Source organism: Phaenicophaeus curvirostris, chromosome 7 (assembly GCF_032191515.1).
Source record: "Phaenicophaeus curvirostris isolate KB17595 chromosome 7, BPBGC_Pcur_1.0, whole genome shotgun sequence".
Classification (NCBI taxonomy): domain Eukaryota; kingdom Metazoa; phylum Chordata; class Aves; order Cuculiformes; family Cuculidae; genus Phaenicophaeus; species Phaenicophaeus curvirostris.
Genome location: NC_091398.1, coordinates 21,423,890 through 21,451,842, shown reverse-complemented (window position 1 = coordinate 21,451,842; position 27,953 = coordinate 21,423,890). Strand labels below are relative to the sequence as shown.

Here is a 27,953-nt window from a genome sequence, read left to right as displayed (position 1 = left end):
GAGTAAAACAGTGCTGACTACAGCTGTGTTTTGATATGCCTGAGAGTATCGCTGTGCCATGTAGAGCTACCATTGGCAGAACAAATTACACAAAGTTGAGGCTGAAGAGTTTTAGCTGACAGAAGCAATAGCACGATGGGGTTTTTGCGAAGTGTAAAACAGTTTCTTTTTTTGATGTTCACTCTATAAACAAAAGACAGTATAAAACCACAGTTATGTAGTGAGGTTAAAAACCATCCAATTTTCCATAAATTATGAAGCAAATGTACACTTTGATGTAAAAAGACTAAAATAAAAAGGTAGAAATGCCCTATAGTAATAAGAGCAATCTATTAGAAATCATTGGTTGATTTTTGACCAAAGCTGTAAATACACAGAAGTCATTACCACTAAATGTTGTATTCTGGGTTTGCTGTCTGTACATACTTATTAATACTCCTTGCACTGATTTTTATGTTGTTGGAAAGGGGTGTGATTCCTTATTAAGAAATTGAGCGTGGTACCTCTAATTTTCTGGACCTCAGTTGCATCTCCTGTCTTCAGACAAAGTGTGTGCAGCCCAAGAGCTCTGCAGGCGTTGCTTGATGAAATAGGCCCTCTAGTGGCTAGAGGCTGGTAGTTAATTGAAAAAAAAAAGAAAACCAAAAACACCTGAAAAAAACCAAAGCAAATGGACTTCTTAATGGATTTTTTACACAGCAGGGAAACTGGATGGAAGCTGTTAAATGCTCACCTTTCCTTCTTTTTCTCTCCCTAAGTAGCATGCATTGATAGATCGTTATTTGTTTCCGAAAATGCCATTGTTTCTAGTCTCTGTTGTCCTCTCTCTGCTCTCAGACTGTTTGCTGAGGTCCATATTGAAATCATCTGCTGTGGTGGGGTACTTGGGCAGAATAATTAATGGTCTATTCACAAAGCTTCAAAAGTCTTATTGTAGCATCGCTGTATCTGAAATGTTGATTCTCAAAAACTTGGTTCAAATGCCTAGAGCTGCCTGAATTTCACAGAAAAGTAGCATTTGGAAGGGACCTTGGGAGATCATGTAGTCCAACTCCCCAACTCCCCTGCTAGACTAGGTTGCACAGCAGTGCGTTTAGGTGGGTTTTGGATATCTCCAGAGAAGGAAACTCCACAACCTCTCTGGGCAGCCTGTTCCAGTGCTCTGTCACCCTCACAGTAAAGAATTTTTTCCTTGTTGTAAGGTGGAACTTCTTGTGCTCCAGTTTTTGTCCATTGGCTCTGTCCTAGGGCACCATTGAAAAGAATCTGGACCCATCCTCTTGACACCTGCCCATTAGATATTTATAAGTGTTGGTAAGGTCTCCTCTCAGTCTTCATTTCTCTAGGCTAAGCAGACCCAGGTTTCCCAGCCTTTCCTCATAAGAGAGATGCTCCAGTCCCCTAGTAATTTTTGTAGCCCTCCATTGGACTATCTCCAGTATTTCCTTGTCCTTCTTGAGCTGGGGTGCCCAGAACTGAACAGAGTACTCTAGATAAGCCTCACTAGGGCAGAGTAGAGGGGGAAGATAACCTCCCTCAACCTGCTGTCCACACTCTTCTTAATGCACCCCAGAATACCATTGGCCTTCTTGGCCATGAGGGCACATGTTCTTGCCACCCTCAAGTATCCCCATTGTCCACCTGTCCTTTATGTAACTGTTAAACCTTGTTCTTTGTTGTATGTAAGGGGTGTGCAAGTTAGGTTTTGTGCAAATAGTGGCCACCAGAGCTGCCTAGAAATATAGAAACAGGTGCAGGTACATAGGATTTTCAATATCCAGGGTTAAGCCCCTTGACTTGTGGGTTAGACTTTCGATTTCTGTTGGTGGAGAGGTTTCAAAATAATAAGAGTTTATGTTGGCAGCCAAAGCCTTCCCTTGTTCTGAGAAAACCTTGTTAAGACACTGAATCCCACCACACATGTGCCTGTGTTTTAGATGCCACTAACTGAATGGTTTCAGACTGTTTTCAGTTCCACATAGCACATCAGTTGCATTGCTGATACCAAGAGGGCAAAGGCACCCAAGGCTTTGCACACTGACACAAACCCCTAGGCTTTGAGATTGAGTTTGTGAGAGAGGGCTTCACATGGGAGTACCTAGGGAGCATTGCCCGGCTCTTGGTAGAGGTTTGTCTCATGTAACGTGAGAGAGGTCGCAGTTCCCTGTTACAACCTGGAAGCATGATTTGAAGACCATGATACTGCATACGGATTGTACTGTAGTATAACATTCCTCGTAGCTGCTGTTACCCTGTGCTAATACAAGGGCAGCAAACCCCATTGGAGGCAGTTCAGATGGAAAAGCTTGGTTTAAAAAAATGGAACAAAGTGGTCTTTGTTATTAGTCAGAGAAGGAGTTATCTGAGAAAATCAGCACCTGCCAGCTTTATAAAAGAATAGAAGAAATGAACACTGAGGATCGTTGTTTTCTGTATGGGATGTTTGCAAAATTAAGTTAAACACTGAAATTAACATCTGAATGTTTTTTCTCTTTGGGAACACCTATGGGATTCAGACTGAGTTGCTATTACTCTGTGAACCAGCTATCCATGTGGATGCTATCTAATCAAGTACTTGTCACCTTGATTTTAAAAGGGCTTCTTTTAGATTGTTGGCTTAAGGAAAGTTGTTGGTAGTTTTCTGTCCCTTTTCTCTTCTAGGATATTAAACACAACATTCTTTGAACTGTATGAAGCTCTGGGCAATTTCCCTGCCTTGTGGGTCTTCAACATCCTGCTCGTGATTCTTCAGATTCTGCACTGTTTATGGTCCTACCTAATCATAAAGGCAGCCTACAAAGCTTTTACAAAGGGCAAGGTAAGACAACATGGTTCTGTTTAATGTTTAGGATTTTAACATTTTCATTATCAATACAGATTCGCTGACTTTTTGGTTACTTTTTCTTTCTAATCCATAACACGTTACTGAAGACACAGGATTTTTTTGTAAACTCTTCTTTCCTCTTGCGAAAACTTTTTTTCTACACCTTGTAACAAATGTCAGTTAAGTTAATATGCTCCTTGTAATGATCCTTATATGTGCTTCCACATTTCTTTTTTATAATCTGGTACATTGAACCAAACTACATTAGGGAAATTGGATTTAAAAAAAACCCCAAGCCAGCTGCTTTTTTGGGGTTGCCAGTTGGGTCTTTCTTCTTTATAGTAGTTGTTAGCAAAGTGTTAATTTCCCAGGTGGTAGTGATAGTAATATTAATACCAATCAAAATTCTGTTGACTTTGCTAGTGGCAAAGTTACAAATCACAGCCTCTTTGGGGTTTTAGTATCAATGAGGTTCTGCAAAGTGCTGTGTACTTTTTCTAGGATTCCTACAGCAAGACTATTTGGGATAATATTTAGTGTCTTGCTGTAGTTGTTCTATTTCATAGAGATACTAGCCCCGTTACACTTGCAATGCAGATACAGCACTTGCATTTAGGTGGTAGAGGTAACACAGATCATGTGAACTACAGGCTATTTTGCTTTTAAAGAGTTGGTCATATGAGTGGGTGTTTTAGGTATGTGACCACCCCCAAGTGAGTAGGATTGTTCTACAGAAAACTGCTTTCTATGGATGTACCAGAGAGCTCAACCTTATACTGGAGGAGCCCAGGATCTGCCATTCACTCTGCATGAAGGACAGTGCACTCATAAATTGTACTTTACCTGGAAGCTACACTTCAGTCTCCGCTGCTTTTAGTGATTATTAGCCTCAGCTGTCCTGTCTGAATTACACCAGTGACTTCAAAGCGTGCTTCGTGCTCGCTCTTACTCTGCTTGTTTATCTTTCCCTTGTGCTGTGCTGGAAGGCTGGGAAGTGGAACTCCTTGCATGTAAGTTTCTTTAAATTTACTATAAAAAAGATTTATCCTATGTAATACTGGTGTTTGTGGGTTTTTTTTTATTTGTACTTTCTGTTCAGTATTTTTATCCATTGTTTGTGTTTATGTATTTAGATGAAGGATATCTTTAAATCATAGTTGCGCTTCTTGCCTATTCTTTGCCTAATACCACTCAAACCCACTTCTATCTATAGTATCCATGTGCTATTTTACACATATGTATTAGAAGGATAAGCAGCTGCTCTGTCGCCATTCAAGAAGCGTACTTGAGAGTGTAAGTCCTCTGCCTTGTAGTTCAAACAATTGCACAGGAGAAAGTTTAGATGGTACAAGCGCACTCTCAGTAAGGCAGTGAGCAGGTAAAAGATGCGTATGCATGACATATACACAGAGGATTCTTCTTCCTTCAGATCTTAACTCAATTCCTCACTCGCAACACCACTCTTTCCATTTCTGCAGTAAAATAAGCAGTGTTTTCACAACACATTACAGATATCTTCCAGTATATCTTCATTTTTATTTATTTTTCTTATTGTTGTATTGTTACTTTTGGAATACCTCAGCTGGTAAAGCAATTTATTATCATTAAATTTGTGACTAATTCTGATCATCCATTTCTTGCTCTTTGTTATGCTTAGGAGTTTATAAACCTAGATATATATTTTCTGGACTCCTGTAGAAATGGCTCCAGTAGATTCTTTTGGGTAAAAAGAAGTGCTGTGAGATGTGTTTAAGTGCAAAGACCCTGATACACTGGTGCATTTTAAATATAAAGAAAGCAGATTACGTGTTTAACAGAAGTGACTGTAGCATAGAATCTTCTTTTGATTGTTTAGCTTCAGGGCAGGACCCTAGCAGAAGAATTGGCAGGGAATCTAATATATTCAGGGAATTTAATATGACACTGAATTTTTCAATCATCTGGTCTGCCCTCACGTTAATCACAGGCATTCAGTCCCTGTGATGGGCCCATTCTTTTCTCTCTGATAAAAGTGAAATTCTAAGCGTATTTCTGTATCCCGAACAGCTTTTCTATAAAAATCCCCTTTATATAAAAGAGACTGAAGTAATCAGTTAATTGAAGCTGTATAAGTATATAATCAGATTTCTGACCTCAGCTCAAGTTCAGTTTCATAGGTGTCAGAATTGTGGGCTTGCTAAGTGTTGACATTACTTGTTAGGAAGTGTATAGGAACTGTGTGTCTCTTGTTTTTCTCTGTTCCCAACTGCAATAGTGTTACTCAGGTGTCTGATATTGCAAGGATGGTAGCACCACAGGGAGCCCCAAAGGCAAATGGCCATTTCTGAGGTGAGAGCTGGAGAGCAGAATTGTCCTGAGGGCTTTCTGGAGTAGAGGAGGATTATTCTATGCAAAAAACTTACACGCAGTGGCCCTGTTCTTTAATTGTTTTGATTTCTCTGGAGAAAAGGCTCACCATGTGTTTTGCCCTCTTTGTGTCCATTTACTGTATTACAGTCAATTGGAATTGTCTGATGTGGCAACCAGCGCAGCATGAATAGATTCTGAATGAATTAAGAAGCTCAACTATACAAATGGGGGTAGAATCAGGCATGGAAAGCTGCATCGTTAGAGCTGCTTGCAGCTTAGACATCAGACATCTTTGCATTGATGGTTGTTGTTTTTTTCTTTACCTTATCTGATGCACTCTTACCAGTTTTGGAGACTTTCAAGGTCAGGCTGGGTAAAGCTCTCAGTAACCTTCCCTGGCTCCAGAGCTGACCCCACTTTGAGGTTGGGCATAGACTTCTTGAGGTCTCTTCTGACCTGAGTTATCCTATAAGTTTCCAGTGCCATTGTTACCATCCTGGGAAAAACATGCCGTTAAAAACAGGGCAGGTAGGGCCTTTTCTTTGCAGGCTTTTTTTCTGTTGCCCTTGTTTGCTCTTCTTAGCCTGCCTTACTCGGGTTTTTACTTCTTTTGGGTGCACCTGACTGAATGGGGTGAAGCAAAGTTACCTCAGGGATTCTAAAGGGACTCAGCATGCACAGCGCTCAAACTCAGTGATCTTCACCTGTGGTCTACAGAGGAGGAGAATGGGCTCCTTAACTGAAGGAACAGCATAAACGGGTATAAACTGGCAGGCAAAGGCAGCCAAGTGTGTGAGAACTGAGATTGCCTTCAAAGCTTAAATTTAAAATTTTGTTTGAATTCTCTGATTCTGGCTTGAACTTAAAAAAGGCTCAGTTATTTCCTTACAATCACCTACTGCTTGCTTCTTTTCCAAATTCTGCAGGTAGCAAAGGATGACCGAAGTGACATTGAGTCAAGCTCAGATGAGGAAGAAACAGTACCTCGTTCAAAGACCCCACACAGCACTGTCGCCACTAATGGGACCGGCGGCGCCAATGGGACAAACGGGTATCTTAGTGGCACTTGCTCAGAGGAGCATTAATCCTTGAGTTCAACCATGAGACACGAACAGAAAGAACTGTTTGCTACTGGAAGTAAATTATAAGTTGTGAATGCGATTTCTTCATATATCTCAGCATCAGAAAAATTTAGGAGTATCAAAGCATTCTGATAGTGCACTGCCGTGTTTCCTGTTTGTGAATGAAGACGACACACCATTCTGTATACGTAGGCATGCTGTATGTGTATGTAACTGACACAATGGGAGCAGTATTTTCACTTGTACTGTCTTTGAAATATTATTTATTTTGTATTCTTTGGGGAACTTCTGGACAAAAGGGAATATCCATTCTCTAACTTTATCTCGGGATTCTCAGTGGTGGAGAGCATCATGCTAGAACTCTTCTGTCCATCCCTGTTGCTTATGCTGAATCTGCTATAAGTAATAGTTGTTTGATTTGTTACTTACAGTAAAATAGAACACAGCTTTATAGATTCTAGATCTGCTTCAGATATTTTTGCTATCTTTGTGTTTTAAAGTGCTGGTTTTGAAATTGCCTATCAAATAACAGTGGCCGTTCCTCCAACATAAAGTTTTAGAACACTGGATTGATACTTTAGATAGTAAGTACTGTGGTAAGTTAGCAATTTTGGGGGAAAAAATGTGGTAATTGTGGGATATTATTTTAGCATAATTTAAAATTCAATTTAGTGGTTAATTGCATTAGAAGTAGAGTCAATTAGTTGTGCAAATACCCAAAAGCATTGATGTCTACAGTTAGGAAAAACTCATTCTCACTTATTTTCTTTCTTTTTTTTTTTTTTTGCCTTGCAATTTTTGACCTCTACAGATTTTAGCTTTTTTTTCAGAGATTCCATGTTGAAAGGTTTGTTTGTTCTAGTGCACCATTGTGAATCCAGACCTCACTCCTGAATCTGTTCTTGCAAGTTCAGATGGTTGAGAGCAGGGGTATAATGGAAAAAACTGCAGATTAAAAGTTCATTGTTTCCTTGGACACAGTTCAGTCTAGGTATCATTCTTATCATTATTGCCACTTTCATGGTAGAGTGAGAGAGAGAAGGCAGAATGTCAAACATTACTAGAATGCATGAAAACTTGAGCAAAATTCAATTAACATAACTCACAGCAAATTTTGAATTCTCAGCAGTATTTCATCACCTCTAGATATAAAACTAAGGGTGTTTGTAAAATAATTCTGCTCTTCTTTTTCATCCAGGGTTTACAAACTGTGTCCTAAAGAAGACAAACGCCCAAAATAAACATCTTTTTTTAAAAATTATATATACATTTCTTCCAGTCTGTAGATCAAAGTTGGATTAAGGATGCTAAAGATCATACAGCTTTTGCAGGACACTTTTCTGTGATTTGTGAGCAGTGCCAAAAGTAGGCAAGGTTCTTGGGTAACAGATTCTATGCAACCTGCTGTTCAACAGTATTGTGTATGTGCACACAGAACCAATGTGCTTGTAGACCAAAGACTTATATATATTTAAAAAAAATACAAACAAAAACAAAAAAAAAAAGAAGGGAAACAAAAAAGTAAAAGAAAGGGAAGAACAAACCTGGGAAAAAATGTAACAGAGTGTCTCCTGTATACAAAAGGATTGGTGTGCTGTGTTCAGCTGGAACTCTAAGTCAGGAAATCTTTCTGATTCTTTCCACCTATGCAAGCAGCAAAATATAGATTGGTTTCTGATGCCGTTAAACATATTTAAAGGCTCTATTTTATACAGACTGCATTGAAGACAGTTATGTTGCCACTTCTTTCTTTGAAAAACTGAGTTTCATCCTATTCTATTGGTCACTGTTGAAAACTTTTGAAACCTTTATTATCCATAGGCACCCTTGTGCATTAGCAAAAAATGTGCTGAAAGTAAGGGCAGAATGACATGAATGAAAACGATACCTCTCCCCTTAGTAGACAATAATGAAAACCAAAAAATTGTGAATCACAGAAGAAAACCTGTCATTTTTAATACCCACAGATCATCTTTAGAAAAAGCCAAGTAACCTCATAATTCAGCAGCTGCATAGCTTATATATCCATGAGTATATCAGAGAGAGAAAGGTAGTCTTATTTAAATATCCTCCTCTAAAAGTTTCTCTGCCTCTAATTTTTCTCATCTGTCTCCTGCGCCTCTGATTTCATTCAAATATCTATCAGCCAGGTTATGCATGTGAAAGTACACTGATTGCAATAGAAAGTATCCTGTCCATATTATTCAAAGTGGCAGTTGTTTAATAATTACTGTCAAGATGATAACAAGATTTTAAAACAAAATCATCCTGGGATATATTGAATGAATGGTCTAATTTCTGAAATCTGAGCTGCTAAGATGGTAATAGAGAATAGCAGTCTAAACACACCTTTTTCACGTGTTAATTACTACCTCCACTGGAACATTTCCCTTCTGCAAAGGTGGTTACAAAACTGGCATACTGGCAAAATATTTTGTCTGAAATGGGTACAAAACGTTGCTCTGACCTTTCAGAATAATCAACACAGGAAATATACAATAGTACTGTAATGCTGATAACAGGAGAGAGAGCAGTTCCCAAAAACAGTCCCTGTGCAAAAAGCAGGAGATCTCTGGTCCCTGTTGGTCCTTCCCAGCTGCACTGTACAGTGTCTATTTAATTGTACAGTTAGGGCTACAACCCTTGAGAAGATTTACCGTCGCTGGCTACATATGCTCTTAGTATACCTCCAGTGTTAAATAATGCAACTTGGATTGAAACCCTTCCTTTGAAGTTCAGCTGCATTGATGATGCACCAAAGCATGTACGCAGTAACCATGGTACAGCTGACTCCCAGTGTCTTACTTATCTCCTGGCTTTTTGGAGTCCATTCTTAGCAGCCTAGAATAAACTTATACAGATATGCTTGGAAAATAGGTGAGATGAGAGATTCCAATGAACATTGCAGAATGCGATAAGAATAAGGAAGTGTTGAAAACTACACTTTGTTGAGCAATCATTAAACTTTCAAGCTACAAATTTTGTTATGGAAATAAAAAATTGACACAATTGTTTCTGTCTCTAGTGGAATGGACCAAGTGTTTTAGTGAACACACGTGACAGTGTGTTTTGATTCATTTCTTTAACCAATGGATGTCAACACTTTGGCTTTCATCTTCCACTCTGCAGAGAGAATATTGTGCAGGTATTTCCTTTTTCATTTGAATTTCTTTGCTTCTCTGCTGAAAAGCTTTGCAACATGCTTTTGGAAGCTATCAAGTATTCAGAGGATAATCATACATATTCCAGAAAATTGGTTGATTCACATGGCTCATGGTAAATGCATCATCTTAAAAGGTTCTGTATATTCACACCTTTTGTAGAATTGTCGTTTTAGTCATTTTAGAAATGAGGGTTTGTACTCTATAACTTGTTTGTCTTCAAATTCTATGCTCCCTTTATTATAGTACAGTACACGGCACAGTGGTTGAGATGTTGAAGTAGAAAAATGAGGAAATTATATGTAGAGTATATCAGTAAATAGTAAGAATTTGTCTTCTCTCCCTAGCCAGCCCAGAATATAGTAAAATAAGATTCAGGTCTCCCTTTGTTTACTGTTTCTCATATTGGCATATTTTGTACCAAAAGAAAACCATATGGTGGTTGGTTTGTTGGTGGTTTTTTTCATAGAACACTAAAATCAAACATTGCAGAAAATGGTAGAAATATCTGATCAAACAACAAGGGTGGGTGTTGGAGTCTTTTGGATCTTGATCAATGTTCAGTAGTGCTAGTTCTAAAATACCAAAGTGTCCCATGCTGTTTCCTTGTTGCCATTTTGTAGTTTTTTTCTATGTGTTATTTATTTAAATTCCAGCAGAATTGGAACAGGTGTCACAGCTTCATATGTTCCTCAGTCTGTGAACATTCTGTGTGATTGCAAATGTCAAATCCTTTTTATGAGACCCAAGTACGTGCACTAAAGCTTTGTTTACAGTGAAGTGATTCTTGTTTTTAATCTTTATCTTTTTTTGAGTGAAAATCAATTTCTGTTTCTGAAGGGGACATGTGGCAAAAGCCGTTACCCTTCAGCAAATGTCAATGCTGATCAACACAGGTTTATTTAGACATCACCTGGGTTTCACACAGAGTATTCTAATAGGATGTGTAATACCTTTTTCGCGCATCTTCTCATTACTGCGCCCTTCCGTATTGTCAGAAGAAATATGGGCTACTATTGGTTTTCTACAGTTGATGCTTTGGTATTTTTTTAATCTCTTTGCTACAACTCATTTTTTTATGTCTCCTATTGTCTACTTCTTGTGACATTTGTGTGAGAGGACCTATTAAGTACTTTTTATCCTTCCTGTAATGTAGACCTTACTAGACCTAACTTCAGTGTTCTGCAAACTACAGTTGCCTTTAAAACATAAAGCAAAACCAGTTTGTATTACTCAATTTGTCTGGTTTTGATTTGGAACAGGGACCTACTGGTAACTTCATTAAGACAACCTTATTCTTTTTTTTTTGTCTTTAAAAGGCACAAGTGGAAGTTTGGAAAAGTGGCACACGTATATAGCCTTTAAATTGTAAATATTTCTGATTGTAGTTGCAATGAAAACACAGTGTTTGAGTTTGTCTTTACAGAATTCTCAGTCTTTGAAATTGCTTTTGATTAAAAAACTGGAGGAAATACTATGAAATCATGTTTTACAGCAATGTCAATGATCACAGGTGAGAGACAAAAGACCAAAACTGTTGTCTGATGTGACCAAAAATGCAACAAAACACATTTTATTGCTTCTTCTGAGCTTCAGCTTCTTGCAGTCCCAGGGTTTAACTTTTATACATGAGCCTTCATACTGTACTGTGCATATTGACTGCCTGTTGCAGATCAGGGTGAGGCAGATGACACTATTTCACCTGTGTTTTCATGACAATCCTGTGCTTGAGCAACTCTCTCAGAAATGCAGTGGTGTATAGGAACTCCACTGTCACAGACACAGTGATGTGCTAGCTAAGAGTCCTTTCATGTATAGCTGTTGTGTAGAAATTTGGGGGTTACTTTGTGGTTTACTCAGTTGGTTTGGATTTTTTTTTAATATGGAAAATTATTATTTCTCATAAAATCTCTGGAACCAATCAGTATTGTGGGCTTTTTTGATTTGGAGACACTTTCATAATAAACTTAAGTATGAGGAATGTAGTGTCGGTTTTCTTCTCTTTTCTATGAAATGCAAACAATGTTTTCCTTTGTTTTATCTTAAAGATTGTTATCCACGTTGCAAACTCCAGCATTTTTAAAGCATGTTCAGGTGTGTCTTTGCTGAGTTTGTCTGTGCAGTATTTTATGTTATGTCTTGTTTTAAAACTTTGAAACAGTAAGTGTTAGAAGGACAAGTTCTCCCTTAAAATGTTTTAATTAAAGAAAGGTGTGTTGCTGGGATTTCAAATATACAAATTTGCATGTTAATAATTTCTGAGTGACCAGCTTTCCCCACTTCGGAAAAATTGTATATTTTCAGTTTAGGTGATCAGAGCTTCTTTAAAGTCGGTGTTCATTCAGATGTTTCAGGCTAAACTGTCAGTCGGCAAAGTCCCACCTACTGACCCCTTCTGGAGCTGAGAGGAAAGGGCCACTCTTGTACTGTGATTCTCCTGAGGAAAAGCTCGGTTTTGCCAAGGAAGCTGCATTTTTCAGACCATTAGAGCAGACCAAATCGCCTTGCATATTTATGATAGGATTCTACGTTACTGTTAAAAGGAAGAGAGGTAAAGGGGTTTGCTGTTTTAAAAAATAAAACAAGGGGCTGGCTATGTGTAGCAATGCTCTGAGCTGGGGTTGCTTTCGTATATTCACCAAAGTAAAGCCTACAAAATACCATTGTCAGGCAGGCTCTGGTGCAGCATTAAAAGACAAGGAGGAAGTGCTTAGAAATGGGATATGTGAAAACATTCTTACAACTTCAGCAGAAAATTGAGGCAACAGTTCTCGTAACCCAAATACCAATTATCTGGGAATCTCCACATATCAGTTGAAATTTTACCTCTGGAAGAAAAGTAAACCTGGAGATTTGCATTATGTTTAAAGATGTAATTACTGTAGTTGTTAATATGTCTCCATGATAATTTATAGAGTCTTGTAGTGCATTTAATATGTCACTTAAATTCTTTTTTGTTGAAGAGATTTATGGAGAGGTTTAATTATGTGGAAATATTTGTAATCCTATGTCTAATGTCTTGCTTCTTGTTCCACATATACCCCTCAACTTGCATAGCACAAGGAGAAGTCACTGTTTACAGAAAATGTCTCAGGATAATGTGAAAAAGAGCAAGATTTTTTTTTATGTACTGCCTTTAAGTCTGTAAAGGTCCTTCTGTACAAGAAACACAGTGGTTCTCAGAAGAAGACAGGAGGTCAGGGCTGCTTTAGAAGAGCTAAATGGCAGCGACACAGTTTCCTGTGGTACAGAAGGTGAGTGGAAGGAACCCAAATGTATAACTGTGCTGAATGGGTAAATTGCCACTTGAGTGAATGTCTCATCGTTCTGTGATGGACAGAAGCTAGGAGCATGTGTGGTGGGATTCCTGCTCCACACCATTAGTCCCGGCTCTGCTAGTGTAGGTGGAGGGTTGATTTTCCCTGATATATACTGGCAGGTTTGTGCTCTTTGTGCCCTGTTCTGCAAGATGCTGTTCCTGAGCGCACTCAGTATTGAAATGTGTAAGAGACCACATCAACTTGAGCGTCTGTAGTAGGAAGCTGCAACGCTCGCTGGGCAAATGCATATCCAGGCTTCTCACCAGGCTTTCCCCCCAGGCTGTAAAATCCAGAGATCACAGTGCTGTGAAAAGTTAATTCCAATAATCCTAAAACCTATTTCTGCAAAGGAAGTGAATAAAACAATAACTATGTATTAACTAGGCAGAACAATGGTCTCCCTAAGGCACTTGTTGTGCCAGGCCTGACTGCAGAGCTCTACCAGGAGAAGACAACAGTGCCCACTGGGAGCACAGGTGAGGCTCACACACCTTCTGTCTTGTACCTAAGGATATGGCCTTATTGCTATAGGAAAACACACTCTTAAGGAAGGAAAGCACTTTACATCTGTTTTCTCCAGCCCTGAGCATGCTAAGCTGCCCATGATTCTTGTCGGGGGTTTACTTAGATGCAGGGTTGTGTGCAACACTGAGGTGTTGGTAAGGTTCTGACTTTCAAATGTGTTTGTTGAGATGTGACATGGAACTGTTACATTTTAGTCCTTGGGAACTGCAATATGAAGTATTAAGAGATAGTCGAGTATTGTAGTTTTTATCTGTAAGAGCAGCATGACCCAACTTGTAACGCTAGGGCTATAGTTAACTAATTAAGATGATGTACTTTTTAAAGCTACTGGCTGGAAACATATATTCCCATTTCCAAATTAATACCCTTTCCTAAACATCTGAAAAAGGCCATTGTACCTTTGATATTTTTTAAATACTTACAAGTGTATGGTCCTCTGCCTAGAAGGTACTATGTAGCTTATTTTTCACTCATTCTGAAATAAGTCAGAGCAAGGTTCCTGTACAACTGCATAAAGTAGCATTTCTTGTCATATTTAGGCTTCTTTTTGCAATCTCCTCATGTGAAAAAATAATCCTGAAATTCAGAGGTGGAATGTGATCCTTCCTTAATTAGAATTGTATCAGCTTCCTCCTGCATTAACCTACCTAGCAACTTTCTGTCCTGATTCTGGGCTTTTTTTAAAGATAACCTCCCCTTTTAACTACCAGCAATAGTACTTTTAATTAGTGTTGCTCTCCTAAAGTGTCTTTGAAAAAGCTGCTTCGTACCAAAAAGGCTTGCTATTTTACAGTTATATTTGTGTAGTCCTTAATCTAATTTTAGTTTAAGCTTATTTCAGTCAAAGCATTTAGATGTTACTGCATCTCATTTTTGTATGAACTTTCTTACTGTATGATCTCCAAGTGATATCAGTGCCCGTAGCTCTTATTTTATGAGACAACCTGATCCACATGCCAGCTCCAGGAAAGGATTTACACATTTGCAGTCTAGATTGCTTAAAATGTAGATCCAATGTTTGGTCCTTCAGCAACGCTGAGGAAGAGATGACCTGGGCTGTGGTACCTACTGGACCAGGTGGATGTAAAAAGCAGCTGGGACTGCTGTCCAGTCTAGAAGCAGTTTCCTCTTCACATTAAGTTCTTTAAATAACTGTTCTTTCATAACAATTCCTTACTAATTGAAACAATCTTTAAAAAAAAATTGGCAAATAAGGCATGTGTGAACCATCAAGATTGCTCGTAGTTAAGCTATGATGGTCTTTGCTACTCTTGCAACTAGTCCAAGAACAAACTGAGCTGTTCCAGATGGAAGAATTCTTATGTAAGAAATCCTCTCTAAGATTTGACAGGTAACTACTCTAAAATGCTAACTATATCATTTGGAAGAGGAAAAATGGATTGCTACCAGTGACATCAGCTTCCATCTGGATAGGAGAAATGCAGCATCAAAAGCAAAATTGGATGCAAATTTTTAATGCTCGTTCTGCACCAAACAACACAGTTGAGAAATGATAGGTGAGGGAAACTTCAGCAGGAGCAGCTGAGGAAGGCGAACCAGCTTTCTCATGTAAGTTGCATGAACCTGAACTGTAAATTTGGTATTTTGATTCATTGTGATGCCATTACCAGAGCACTTAGTAAAGGTGGTGGTGCTGCCTGCTGTAATGCAGTCCCAAGCAGACTGTCAGAATGATGGCCTACATCTAGAGAAGGCTGGAGCCTGAAACAGTGGTAAATGTTGCAGAGCTGCAGTTGACAGCCTTGAGGATTGCATGTCAGAAGAGCTTTCCCTCTTTCCTTTAAAAAAACCGTGATTTTATCAGATGGCTTGTCTGTCTTTGCACAAAGTATAGGAAAATACAGGCCAGTAAGTCATGCTGATACTGACGACTTATGTTAGAAGAATACAATTACCAATTTCCTTCCTTGTCTTTCATTAATGAAGCTCTGGAGCTTCAGACGTGGAGTTAGACAAGCAAGTTTATCTTATTTTCTTCATTTGGAAAATTAAGGATTATATATTTTCCTGTTTTTATTTTTAACCTATGAGGTAAGCATTTACATTAATGTATTGTGCTTTAACTTAGACAGCTAGTACACAACCCACGAGGTCACTTCTCTATCACTTCTACCTACTCTTCACTTAGCCAAAATGTTAGCATATGCAGTTTGACCTTAAATGCCTGGAATCCTTTATGAGAGTTGCCATCATTGATAAAGGGTAGCATGCTTCTAAATCAAAACAAATGTATGGTTGGTATTTGTTCAGCAGACCTGTTTCTTTCCCGAACTAGTTATTCCAGCAGAAGCTGTGGTGCAAAAGAGTCTGGATAGGGAAGAACCAAGCCCATGATCAAGTGAAAGTGTGAAAGAATTTATTGAGGCAAGTCAGTCAAAGAGCAGGTTCCCATGTAGGGAGTTATCCATCAGTCACAAAACAGGTGAGTCAATAGCAATTAGCGTTGTTCAACATGCTGTGACTGAAGAGGAAGGAAATCAAATTAACACTAATAGTATCTTCTTTCAGCTCATGATTTCGATGCATAGCCACTTTAAAATATGTTTAAGGTCATATAAAAAACCCACTACACATTTGCATAATTAAACACTACTTTTAGCATAGTCAGTTTCCCTAACAACTTTTGAACCTGTTGCTCAATTACCCTACACCTGAAAAGAAGATTGTGTTGCAGCTATTGATGTTCTTACAGACCAATGATAATCACCACACAGGTAAAGGAGAGAACCACAAGTCAATGCTCCACACGGGAAGAAGGGTAAGCAAGGTGCAGAGGCTAAACTAGCAGAATTTGGGAGTAGTGCTGGCTCATCCAGGAGGAAGACTAGGAAAGAGCTGGGATATTGCAGTGAAGAGAGTATCTCTCTTTCAGGACAAACCCACACATCTGCTGGAAATCAGGCTTCATTGCCTCTGGGTCTGCTGGAACAACTTGTTTGTAAGCTCATGATCCTAAACGGTTCTTTGTGTGTAATTGTTAGAGTGATTAGGGATAATAGGAAAGAAAAAGAAGGAGTCTCACTGTCTGGCAATCAGAGCTGTTCCCCCCCCCCAGCCTTTCAGACATATAATCATAGTCTGCAATAACTGATGTAATTGGATTGCAACAATTGCTTTCAAAAAGGTAAGAGTATTACCATAATTATTCAGTATGATTTATTCATACAGTTAACGAATGTACTGTAATCTGCCTGTGGGACTAAGTCATGTATGTGTGTGTACGTTTGTTCTGTCAGGTTCTGTAGGGCTTTGAAAAAGTTGTAAATCACTCACAAATGAGTTCACGGTAATTTTAGAGTATTCAAATGACCAGATTAATTTAGGCAATATTAAGGTACTGAATAAATTCACCAAGTTCACTGAATCATTCAAGAAGAGAGTAAGTTAAATAAAACAATTGGAATATGACACAAGCACAGCATAACTTCCATGTCTTTCTTAATTTTCACAAGTGTTGCCTTTACTTGTTTGTTTGCTTTGTAAAATATGTCCAGTAACATTTAAGAGATTTTATGAAAAATATCAACAAACTCAGCTTAACCACCTCTAGTCTTGGTTGAGTAGGTGTATAATAAAACTGTTCTGTTAGCCAGAAGGACTCTTGGAGTAGTTTGATTTCTTTTCAAATCTGACCTCTGGTTAGCATGCAAAAAAAAAAAATTGTGATTAAATGCACTTAGTTCATGCATTATTAACATTTAATATCATCTTCCCAACGGTCCTTAAATTCACAATATATTTCCAACATCTAATAAATTCAACAACTTTTATTCCAGATTTTTATATGATGAGATAAATTTGGTGAGGTGCTGATTGCTGGTACATCAGCTGTTTTCTGTATGGTGCATTTCAGGCTTGACCATTGGGAGCTACATTCAGGTCAGCAGTGTGACAGGGAAAGCAACTTTCTAGGTTGGGCAAACCCATTTATGAAAAAGGAAAAGCCTTTACTGAGTCATCACTAAAATCTATATCTGCCTTAAGATAAACCAAATCCTGCTAGATGGAGTGCTAGCACCAGCTGGAAGGTGGTGGTTGGTTTGTGTCATAGTCCCTAAACTGCACATTGCTTTAGAGCTCAAGAGCTTTCCCATATGCTCTTTGGGACATTTCAGTCTGGATTTGGATGATATCCAGTACACTGATGTCCCAATTATTGTATCTGTTGGGTCAGTATATAGTATTCTCCTAGCTGTCCTTACTGTTACTGGATATCACTGTCTTGTGCAGCTTCAGAACAAAAAGAAATGTCCAAATTGCCACAGATCCAGATGTGTGGAATTCAATGCACTAAGTGCATTTGATAAAGATACAAAGGTTTTAATAACTTAAGACAGATCTTCAGCTAGCATAAAGACTGTTCTAGGGATATCAAAAGCCAGTTTTACTTCATATTGTATAATAAGTAAAAACCAAAATCTATTGTTTACACTTTCCTAGCTTTTACCTGCTTTTGGAATGCCTGACTCTGCTTTAGATGAAGTAAGATCTGCATCCGATTCGCCTTGCCAAATATAAGCAGATTCATTATTCAAACTCCAAAAGAATCTGTAAAGGTTTAAATTACACACAATAAATATTTCAAACTTTACTTCTTGCTTTAGGCGTACACACAGAACATTTACAACCAAGCACATAATCTTTTCTAGCAAACGATTCCTAGGAATGTAAATTCCAGTGCAGTGGTTGTCATATATTTTATGTTCTCTACATAGAAATCTTGGCAAAATAATTTTGTTAGAAGCAATAAACCAACTACTCATGTCTGGGATGAACATGAGAAGAGTAAGTCTGAGCATTTGTCTTTGTTACTCAGGGCATGTTTCTATTTTTTTCTCCTGTGAAAATGATGATCAGATCAGATACGCTACAGAGTGCATGTGAGCAATATTTACACCCTTAATGAATAAACTGCTCCACTTGGAAATATGGAAATGATGTGGCTGTGCACTGCCTAGCTTTTTGCTTCTGTAAAAGAGCTGTAAAATAAGATATACAGTCATTCTGGATACAGGGACAATGCCATTTAGTGCAAAGCCCAAAGGGATAGGCTTTCTGACATGGAAGGTGAGGGTTGCTGTACAAGAAAGGAAGAGAATAAGAGATACCAACCAAGCAAGGCAATACAGCAATTGTAGCACCTGGGAGAGGAAATAGAAATGGAAAGTGCAGAGCTGGTTGGATGCGTTTTTTTAAACTACTAGCTAGTCTATTGACCTACATAGAAGGGCCTACAGCTTTCTTTCAGTGGTAGAACCAATGAATTGAAAGAAAAAGCTGCTATTTAAATATTCCTGTTAGTATAGTTGAAAAGGAGACAATCTGCTTATGAACGAGACCCAGTACTTGAAGGCAGTCTCCCAGTGTGTGCCTCTGTCCCATTCTTGGCTACAAAAGCCTCAAAGAGCACATAGCATTTATAGACAGGGCAGAAAATGAGAATTTATTTCATTTGAGATGTCTTTATAGTAATGCCTAGTAATCTCTGCTGCCATTCTCTTCTAAAACGGTAATGTTGGCACCCTTACCATTCTTGCTGCTCGTTTTGTGTACAGCCGACGGCTGCAGTACAAGCAAAAAGTCGATAGGACATACAAGGAAAACAATGCATCATTGAGAAAATAGAAAATTATGTCCTACAGGAAGGAATTGAAAGTTTATCTTCTTTTTGAAGCCAAGGTGTGCAAACATGGGTTACTGTTTTTCATTAAGATGCTCTTTAGCCATCTTACACATTGAGTGCAGTCTGTGCTGTATCCAACAAAATATACTGTTTAGACAAACCAAGTGATTTAAATGCAGTTCATGTCAGACTGGGCAATATTCTCAACTGTAGTAGGAGTATCTCGTTAGCATCACCAGATTTAAACATGCCTACATGGCCAGGTTTACACATTAAGCTGATGAAGACATGGGAATAAAGGGGGGGGGGGTGGGGGGAAATGTGTTTTGGAGTTTTTTGCTTAAGCATATGATTACTGGTTGGAGCAAGAACAGTGAGTGCTGCTCTGGTTCTATTAGTAATCAGGAAGATCAATATCTGCCCCAAATACTGGTTTGGACCAGCTCTGGTCTGCATTATGGACTACATAGTAGTAGCAACAGGAACACGTTTTGAGAGCATCTCCTAGTTTAGTCACCTTTCAAAAGGAAATGCTGTTTGCATTTGAGATGTGAACCAAAGTGGAGTGATCAGCATTAGTTTTTTATTGAAATGGTCTTAATTCACTGGAATTTCCAGGACTGAATTTAGTGATTTTACTTGAACTGTGTTATAATATCAAGTGAATAGTTTTCTTTCTTGTTGCAGCTGTCCATTTAAATATTTTGTGAAAAGGACTTGCAAATAAGATAGAAAATGTTCTAAACAAAGCCAAGTACTGTGGCAGTAATAGTCATCTTGATAAATAATCTATGTACCTTAACAGCTTATCTGTAACTACCCTATTTCATACTTCAGTTCATTATACTTAGGGCTTTGTCATCTCTTAAGACTTCCACGGACAAAGAAAAATAGTCCTTTACGGCAGCATGCTTTATGTAATAAAGCAAAATGACTAGCCTGTTCTAAAACACGCTCAGTAAAAGTATTACTTTTTAGTGTTACTCATTCACCATTACAGTTCAAGTTTCAGGCCGGCTTGTCTGCAAGGTTTTGTGTTCTAGGGGACGGGAACTTCTGGCTACAGCAGGGTTCTATTTCGGGTCTAGGATTTCTCATCAAATCAATACAAAGTTCCCACTTGCTTCTATTAAGAACTTTATTTCAGAATAGAATGCATGTCAAAGAGTTTTGTTACTCACAACAGAAATAGGCACCCAGACAAGAATCTGAAACAGGCAGTAAAATATATAGTTTAACAGATAGAAAGAAAAAGAATTTACGCACATGAAAATGAGCTGTAACAGGGGAAGGCACAAAACAGGGTAAAAACTAAGATCAGTAACCTGTGTCACAGATCACTGAAGTAATTGCTAAACTCCAGTGCATTATTCTGGTAGGTTTCAAGTCTATTCCAACCACATACAAACGTGAAAGACACTTCTGTGCTTTTGGGAGACAGATTACAGAAAGTACTTTCTTTTTAATGTCTTCCTGGGGTAGCTAAGTGGAGATCATTGATCCAGTAAAGCAAGTAGCTTAATGACGTAAAATTTACACATATGAAGATATTCATTAAAGGAACTTGTACTTTTTATACTACTACACTATGTCTCTAGATGACAGCGGACAAAAACTGTTTGTTATTTCTCTTTATTTAGAAATAAGAGTAAGACATAAATACATACTTTCACAATAATGAAGGAAAGAAAAAAAGTGCAAGCAATCTAGTTTTACGCAGATTTATAAGACAAAGCAGTGAAGGCTTTTCTGATGTTGGCAACGAATGCAGAAAAGTTGTTAGTTTCTCGCACTTTGAGCTGGAACTCTGCTATGCAGTCCAGAGGAGGAGTACAGGAAGTCACTAAAATGACATAAATTTCCAAAAGATTAGACTATTATAAAATAAAAATTAAAAAAAAAAAAATCAACATTAGTGTTTTTCCCTGCTTATGAAATACAAGTGCAGTTTGATATCTTTGTATGTTTTATCTTTATCCAGTATTTTTTGAGTAACCCATTAAGTAATTTCTTTCAGCAAAGACAAAACCTCAAAGAATTTAAGCTCCTGCTTTCCAGTAATCTATAGCCTGCTCAAAAACTGAAACACATTCCTAAACATTTTTATTGCTCTCAGGAGGGCAGACTGAAAACTGATCTAGCCCATCTTGTGATAAACTTAACTTCAACACAGTTTACTTAACTTCAACAGAGTTTAGATTTGAATTGCAGCACCCACCTAGAAGTCACGCAGCACAATACTCAAACTACTACTGCTGTTCTTCATAACTGAAATAAGACCCGTACTGCAAAAGCTGCTTTAAGATCTCAAAGGTTGTACCCTTGCAGAAGGAGAATGCTGGATTTCAAGTTTTAACCTGTGTCACACAACTGTAAGGGTTCCCTACAATAGTGGCAAACATAGTTTTTCTCTGCCCTCTAGGCTACTCGCACAGGTTGAAATGTGTCTGTCAGCATAAACACACACTCTAGCATAAAGGTAAGAAGCAACAAACTACAAACTTAAACACCTGTGTATCCCTGTATCTCTTCTCTCTCTTACTCTGCTTGATACAAAGTAAACAACAGCTCCACCCAGGTGAGTAAACATATACAGCTATATTTTCATATAAATTAACAAGAGAAACTTCATTAGCAAATATTTATTGCAATTGCAAGATTTTTCCATTCAGAAATTGGAAGATAAAGGTTATAACTAAACTTTACTTTGCTCCTCTCCCCCTTTTTTCACATAAGGGCATCAGATTCTGCCCTCTTAAGCAGTTAGGATTCACATACCTTCATAGTCTCCCTGTTCATTTATAGAAAGGGTAAACATATATGGCTTGTCAGGATCTTTGTGGTCAATGTGTCTGAATATGAACTGTAACTGTTCATCTAAAGCAAACACAAAGAATTAATTAACACCGTTAACCACTACCAGTGGCTAAAAATCACATATTAAGCTAGAGTTTCACTTAATATTCTTTCAGTACTCACAAATTAAGCAAACTTTGTCTCTTTGAAAGACAAATTTTAACATGCTTTATTTTTCCATTTGAGAGACAATGGTAATACCCCAGATGGGAAACTTCTTCAGCTGTGTAAGTTAACATGTTCTTCACTGCACAATCCACAATTAACCACATTCTATCGCTACACAGAGAAACTCCAGACACTTACTGGGAATTCTGCGTATCTCCAGCCCAAGCCGCTCTTCAAACAATAGTTTGGACTTGCATAGTTGTTCCAATCTCTCCTTAGCAGCTTTGTTTTTAGAAGATATTACTAGAATTTTAAAAGCCACCATAAATATCAAAGTAAAGGTAAAAGAAACGCGTAAAAAGTAGTAGAAAAACATATCAAGAGCAAGTGTTGAAAACAATTCCTCCTCTAATTAAGAAAATCATCTTATCTTTTGCTTACTCACTTTCCTTTTTCTTCATCAACTCTTCTTTAAGCTCCTGGATGCTCTCAGTCAAGTCCTTCTTCTGCTCTTCTTGTTGATTTAGGTTAGATTTTATTTCTGTAAAACGCTCTTGATTTTCTGATATGCGTTGGTTCTGCTGAAGAATTTCTGATAGGAGGCAAGAAAATATGAACAAATACAGTTTATTGCATAGGTTCCTGCTATTTAGTACTTGCCTAGTTTGAGATTACTCATTTGAATAAAAATCCAGTGAAATGCATGCTTTCTCAACTGGAAAGTCAGCACAGCAACATTAAGAGTATCAAATAAAACCTTAAAGTGAAAGTTATTCAAAAGACAAGCTACTAAGTAGGGAGGGTCCTCTGATACTTTAATCAGAAGCAATTTGTTTCTGGCATCAGCACTATTTACATCTTCAAAGCATGAGGATGGTGGATCCTGTCCACAGACAAATAATTTGACAGAAAGTGTGGAATGGAAACACTGACTGACATGAGAGTTGCCATTATTTTTACCTGATATTCTGAAGTTTAACTACAAAATTCAAAGTAGTTAATCCTCAGCTGATAGGCTGACTGCATTCTATAACTAATACAGAAGCGGCATAAAGTAACCTCATAATATTATATGTGTACTAAGCAATTTCAGCAGGTTCCGGTACTTCAATTTTTTACATACTTAAGTGTCAATACCACTATACAGAAAACTTTTACCTGATCTCTAGTTTTTTTGCATCATCAATGTTTTCCAACAAATAACTTTTGACTTGCAATTTACAACTTGTAACCAAACAAATAGGTTTGGTTTTAACTCCGTCTTCATTCCGATGTTGTAATTTACCTTTTAAAATGGCAAGCATGTTAAATTGATCCGTAGGAAGTTAATTTTAGAAGTATTGGGCACAATAAATAAAACACCATACTGTACCATTGTTATACTGCTGAATTTTATCAATCATCAGGTCCCCTTCTTTCAGCTTCTTGGACCATTTCTCTGTAATGGAAAGTTATTTGGGTTATTTGAAGAAGTTCTATGATAACTCGGAAAAGCAGCAGAGGTAACGGGAACACGGAGCCTTTTTACCCGAAAGCGCTTTTATGGACTCCTTGCACGAATCTCTCAGCGCCAAAGTCTGATTGATCTGTTCAGGGCCGTAAACGCTTTTAAATTTAACCCAAAACTCCTTTATCTCTTTTTCAAAGAGGAGTATCTCGTCTTCCGTCTTTTTACTGGCCATAACGCTGCCACGACCACGGCGGCGATAACTCACGGCTCCAGGATAAACCTCCGGGGCTGTTCTCCTCCCCTTGGTTCGCTGCTAAAACCTCTTCCCGCAGGTCCCCGCCGCGCTTCGGCCTCGTCGGGTTTCAAACGGCGGCGCCGCCCCCGCCCATTGGCCCGGACGCGGCCCGCGCGGGGGCTGCCGGGAACGGGGCGGAACGGCGCGGGCCGCGGGGGCGGGGCCGCCATGGCGGGAGGGAGGGAGCGAGGGAGCCAGCGAGGGGGCGGGGCCGCCATGGCGGGAGGGAGGGAGCGAGGGAGCCAGCGAGGGGGCGGGGCCGCCATGGCGGGAGGGCGGGGCTGAGGCGGCGGGGCTGAGGCGGCGGGGCTGAGGCGGCGGGGCTGAGGCGGCGGGGCTGAGGCGGCGGGGCTGAGGCGGCGGGGCTGAGGCGGCGGGGCTGAGGCGGCGGGGCTGAGGCGGCGGGGCTGAGGCGGCGGGGCTGAGGCGGCGGGGCTGAGGCGGCGGGGCTGGCGTGGGGGTTTATCCTGGAACCGGGCGTTGTCGAAGGGCGAATCGCATCCCCCATCCACGAGCTATCGACTTGCTCATCGAAAGGCAGGGGGTGTTTCCCAGAGCTACCGTGCCCAGGCCTCTTTCGACTTGTACAATTGAAAGATGAGGGGTTTGGGGTCAGGATGCACCGGATAGAGGAGGAGAGATAGGGAGGAAAAGATAACCAGGATGGCATGTGTGATTACCCGAGGTTCAGGATTAATATAACAATAGCGGCTGAGTGAACCAGTACGAGTACACACCTAACAATCGTGGTGATTTTACCAGGTCTTAGTTTTCTGTTAAAAATGACAGATCTTGCCAGCCACAAACAGAAATGTGGCCTCGTGAGCCACGCTAGTACAGGTCACGTGCTTTTTAAATCCTCTGTGAGTTCTGATTCAAGAGGCTCCATTGTCAGAAACACCGGCACCTAACCTTATCGTAACGCTAGCCCTTGTTCTGAAATGTTTTCTAAATGTCTCTTCTGTCAAGCCCCGTGGTAATCATGGATGGAAGAACATTTTGACAGCAGTTTACCCTGTTTCTAGCACAATGAGCTTTTCTGGAGACAACGTAATTGCACCACACAGCCCTTTTTTGAATTTACCAGCTCTTCATGGGTGCCTTTATAACCATAGGGTGCTTGGTTTTGAGTTGTGCGCTGAGAGCAGCAGGGTGCCAGTTAACCTGAAATCAAACTGAAGAGGTCTGTTGCTTTCTTTTATTGCTAGCTCCAAGTCCGTACTGGGCTATTCCGGTGTTGGGTTAAGGGGTAATGGTGAGCCGTAGTTCAGGGTTGGAGAGCTACTGCAGCTTAGGTGGAAATTGCTAAGGGGACACAAAACTGAAGAGCTGGTGCCAATAAATAGACTAGGGTACTGAGTCTGACCTCACCAGGCAATGGTTGGCATGGTGCTAGTTTCAGAGATTAGAGAATGGTAATAAATAAAGCAGTGATTTTATTGGAAAGGGAACAAAAGAGATACATTGGAAATTGTTGCCCTTCTGGGTCCAGACTCCATTTCTGCTTGTAGTTTATGGAACCTGAAGGATTTTTATTCACTGGTAAACTCTAGGTTGCTTGTGATTCCTAAAAAGCATAACTTCATAGTCATAAAGATAACTAGAATGCCTTAGGTGAGGCTTTTTCATGAAAATGCCACAACTGTATTCCATACATTGTTTGTATCATTTACACTGGTTCATATAAAAACACGCACAAATAGAAACAAGTCTGGCAGTTACTGCTATATTGCAAACACCAGGTTTGATAGTTTCCTGTATTTATGTAGTTTACTTTGTAGCACAGAATCATGACAGTGATTCTTAAGTAAGAAATATGAGATTAAGGTGGCAGAACCAAGAGAAAGCAACTGTTTGATATTAGTGCTTGCTAAACCTCTGCTGGTCAGCCCAGCCCTAAAGAAGCTTGACCTTAACTAGGGCTGCCTGAGTTCCATGGGGAATGCGTGAGGGCATGAAATATGGAAAGAAGAAAAAGAAAGGGAGGGAGGAAGAAAGGAAGGAAGAGCTTCCTGAAAGATTCCTCTCCTACTAGATCCAAAATTAAGGTGTATCTTTTCAGTGTTCCATTTGGAAAATATTCATACCTAAGCAAATTGCTGTTGGTTGTCATGCACATGTCTACGTGTGAATTTACTAAATTGCTAGTTAATCCTTGTAGCTGGTCCAGTGCCAATGAAAACACTGATGTGGAAATTAATGTTATTGTTCAATTAACTAAGCATAATGTACCAGAAAGTTAAGAGACTGCACATAAGCCTCCATTAACAGTGTTTTGGAAAATGTTTGCTTTGATGGCTTTTCCTTCCTTTGCAAACATTTGCTTAACAACACCTGATACCTGTTATGCAATATTTGCTCTAATATGTAGGTGTAAAGCAGCTATAAACAATTTAGCCTCCCTTCAGTGATCCTCAACATGATACTTGTTTCTACATTATTACCAACGATATATGAGGTTTTGGATAGTCTGTGGTTTTGTATCTTGGCAAATAAAATAAGTCAAGGAAATATCAATAAATTAGTAACTCTTTATATGAACAGATGGCATTTTCAAGGTTTTTGCTTTGCACTAGGACCTCTTTTGATTTTGTGAAGGCCAAACCTTGGCTATATAATATCAAAACAAGACAAAGCTTTGATTTAAAAACTTAATTGCGTACACATTCTGACCATTTTATACAGATCACTAGTGTTCCTCACAATTCCATGTACTAAAATACGGCAAATAGTTTAATATATTATCTCAAGTGACTTTGAAATACAAAGTGCGTTATAGAAGCATTTTGTTGTGCTTTGCATAGAGAAGGGGACAGGAGAAAAAGCCTATTGAAGTGTTTCTCAATTGTTAGTTTAAATTAGTTATTTCAAGACATGTTTTGCCATCTTTTCTCCAGTGGTTACTAGAGCTAGGAAAGTCTTTAGTGTCTCAGACTTATATAGGTTGCCAAATATCATAAGCACGTCATCAGATGACTCTCATGTGACCTGCTGATTGCCTCTTGGATGAAGGAGGATCATGCCTGCTCCCAGGCACAATGAGAACATCACCTGAACTGCCTCTCTTACAGAAACCTGCTTACCCGTTCCAAAAGCTTCATGTTTTCTGTTTTGTAGACAGTGGATTTATTGGGGTTTGTTTGTTGAAAACATCTTTTATAAACATGTTATGTCTAAGATGTGGATGTGGGAGCTTCTGAATCAGTCAGAAAGTATGTAGGAGAAAATGAAAGCTTATGTTTGCCATTAACAGCTAAGGTGCTTATGTCTAAGGTACTTATCTTCCTATCTTTGACCAGAAAGATAACTGGCAGCATATGAATCAGCGGCAAAATCTTTAAAATTAAAATTAATATCAGGAGTCCTTTAGCGTTTATACTAAAAGAGCTTGCTTGACTGACACATTGCCAAGGTGCACCTTCAAACATTATACTGAGTTTCTGGGGAACCAAGGTGTGCCTGACTGGTTCTGTCTGAAGAAGAGTTCGCCCTGAGCAGATGCAACGCTAGCCCAGTGGATACCGTGTGGGTGCTTCTATATTTATGAATAAAGGAAACATGCAAAAAGTTACTGCAGTGGTCCTGCACACCTTGCGTCAGAGAGGCAGTGGTTCAGATACTATTGAGCAGCAATGATGGCATTAAAGAGGGCCTGGAAAGTGATCTCTGTTATTGCTTGATAGATCCTCCTGAGGACATTGCATTGTGTCTTGATGGAAACTTACTTACTGCAAAATATTTTTTTGTAATAGAACAGTAGTTTTTTAGACTTGACCTCACTACAATTGGTGTATTAACTAAGGTTGCTGTTACTCAGCCACCAACTTGACGTTTCCACTCATTTTTTTAATTCTTTATAAATTAGACTAAAAACCAGAAGAAAACCTCAGATTCCAGACATTTTGCATGCTAAACCCAGACATCCATAAAAAAGTTTTTAAAACCAGTCTCTTAATAGCCAAATGTGAGATTTTGTCAGGTAGAGGTGTCTTCTAAGTCCATTTAATCATCATGCCTTGTTTGTTGAATCTACTCAATGTTTCCGTGTGACTTCCCTGACCACACATCATAAAGGCCTGTTAAGCCTGTAAGTCTCTCTTCAGCAGAAACAGTTAAGTGGTTCATGTCTTTGTCTCCATAGCTTGTGTAGTTTAGCTTTAAGTGCTGTGGAGAAAGCAGTAGGGAATTGCACAGTGTTTCTATACAACTGCTTTTGTTTTCTGATTTTAATTGTTTCAGATACACAGATGATCTTTAATAGAAGTATGTCTGAATAGTAAAGCCTAATAAAGGACTGAAGTTTTCATCTTGCCACTCTGATAATAGGAGATGATGGTAT

At 39.0% G+C, this 27,953-nt stretch overlaps 2 protein-coding genes across 3 annotated transcripts in view; one reads left to right on the top strand and one right to left on the bottom strand.

Annotated features, from left to right (window-relative positions):
- CERS6 (ceramide synthase 6) overlaps positions 1-7,786 on the top strand; it is a 117,736-nt gene extending 109,950 nt beyond the window's left edge. The window contains exons 9-11 of one of the 2 annotated variants that reach the window (XM_069861163.1): positions 2,662-2,818; positions 3,811-3,834; positions 6,100-7,786. In XM_069861163.1, the coding sequence (XP_069717264.1) occupies positions 2,662-2,818; positions 3,811-3,834; positions 6,100-6,258 (340 nt within the window). In that variant the 3' untranslated portion in view covers positions 6,259-7,786. The remainder of the gene's footprint in view (positions 1-2,661; positions 2,819-3,810; positions 3,835-6,099) is intronic. The other variant, XM_069861164.1, reaches the window with a different exon arrangement.
- A 12,780-nt stretch (positions 7,787-20,566) lies between these two features.
- On the bottom strand, positions 20,567-23,591 carry SPC25 (SPC25 component of NDC80 kinetochore complex). The gene is made up of 6 exons (XM_069861174.1): positions 23,398-23,591; positions 23,242-23,307; positions 22,315-22,461; positions 22,068-22,172; positions 21,684-21,782; positions 20,567-20,748 (listed from the first exon to the last, which is right to left on the bottom strand). Exons 1-6 carry the CDS (start codon positions 23,549-23,551, stop codon positions 20,618-20,620), a joined length of 702 nt encoding a protein of 233 aa, XP_069717275.1. The 5' UTR covers positions 23,552-23,591; the 3' UTR covers positions 20,567-20,617.
- Positions 23,592-27,953: the final 4,362 nt, after the last annotated feature.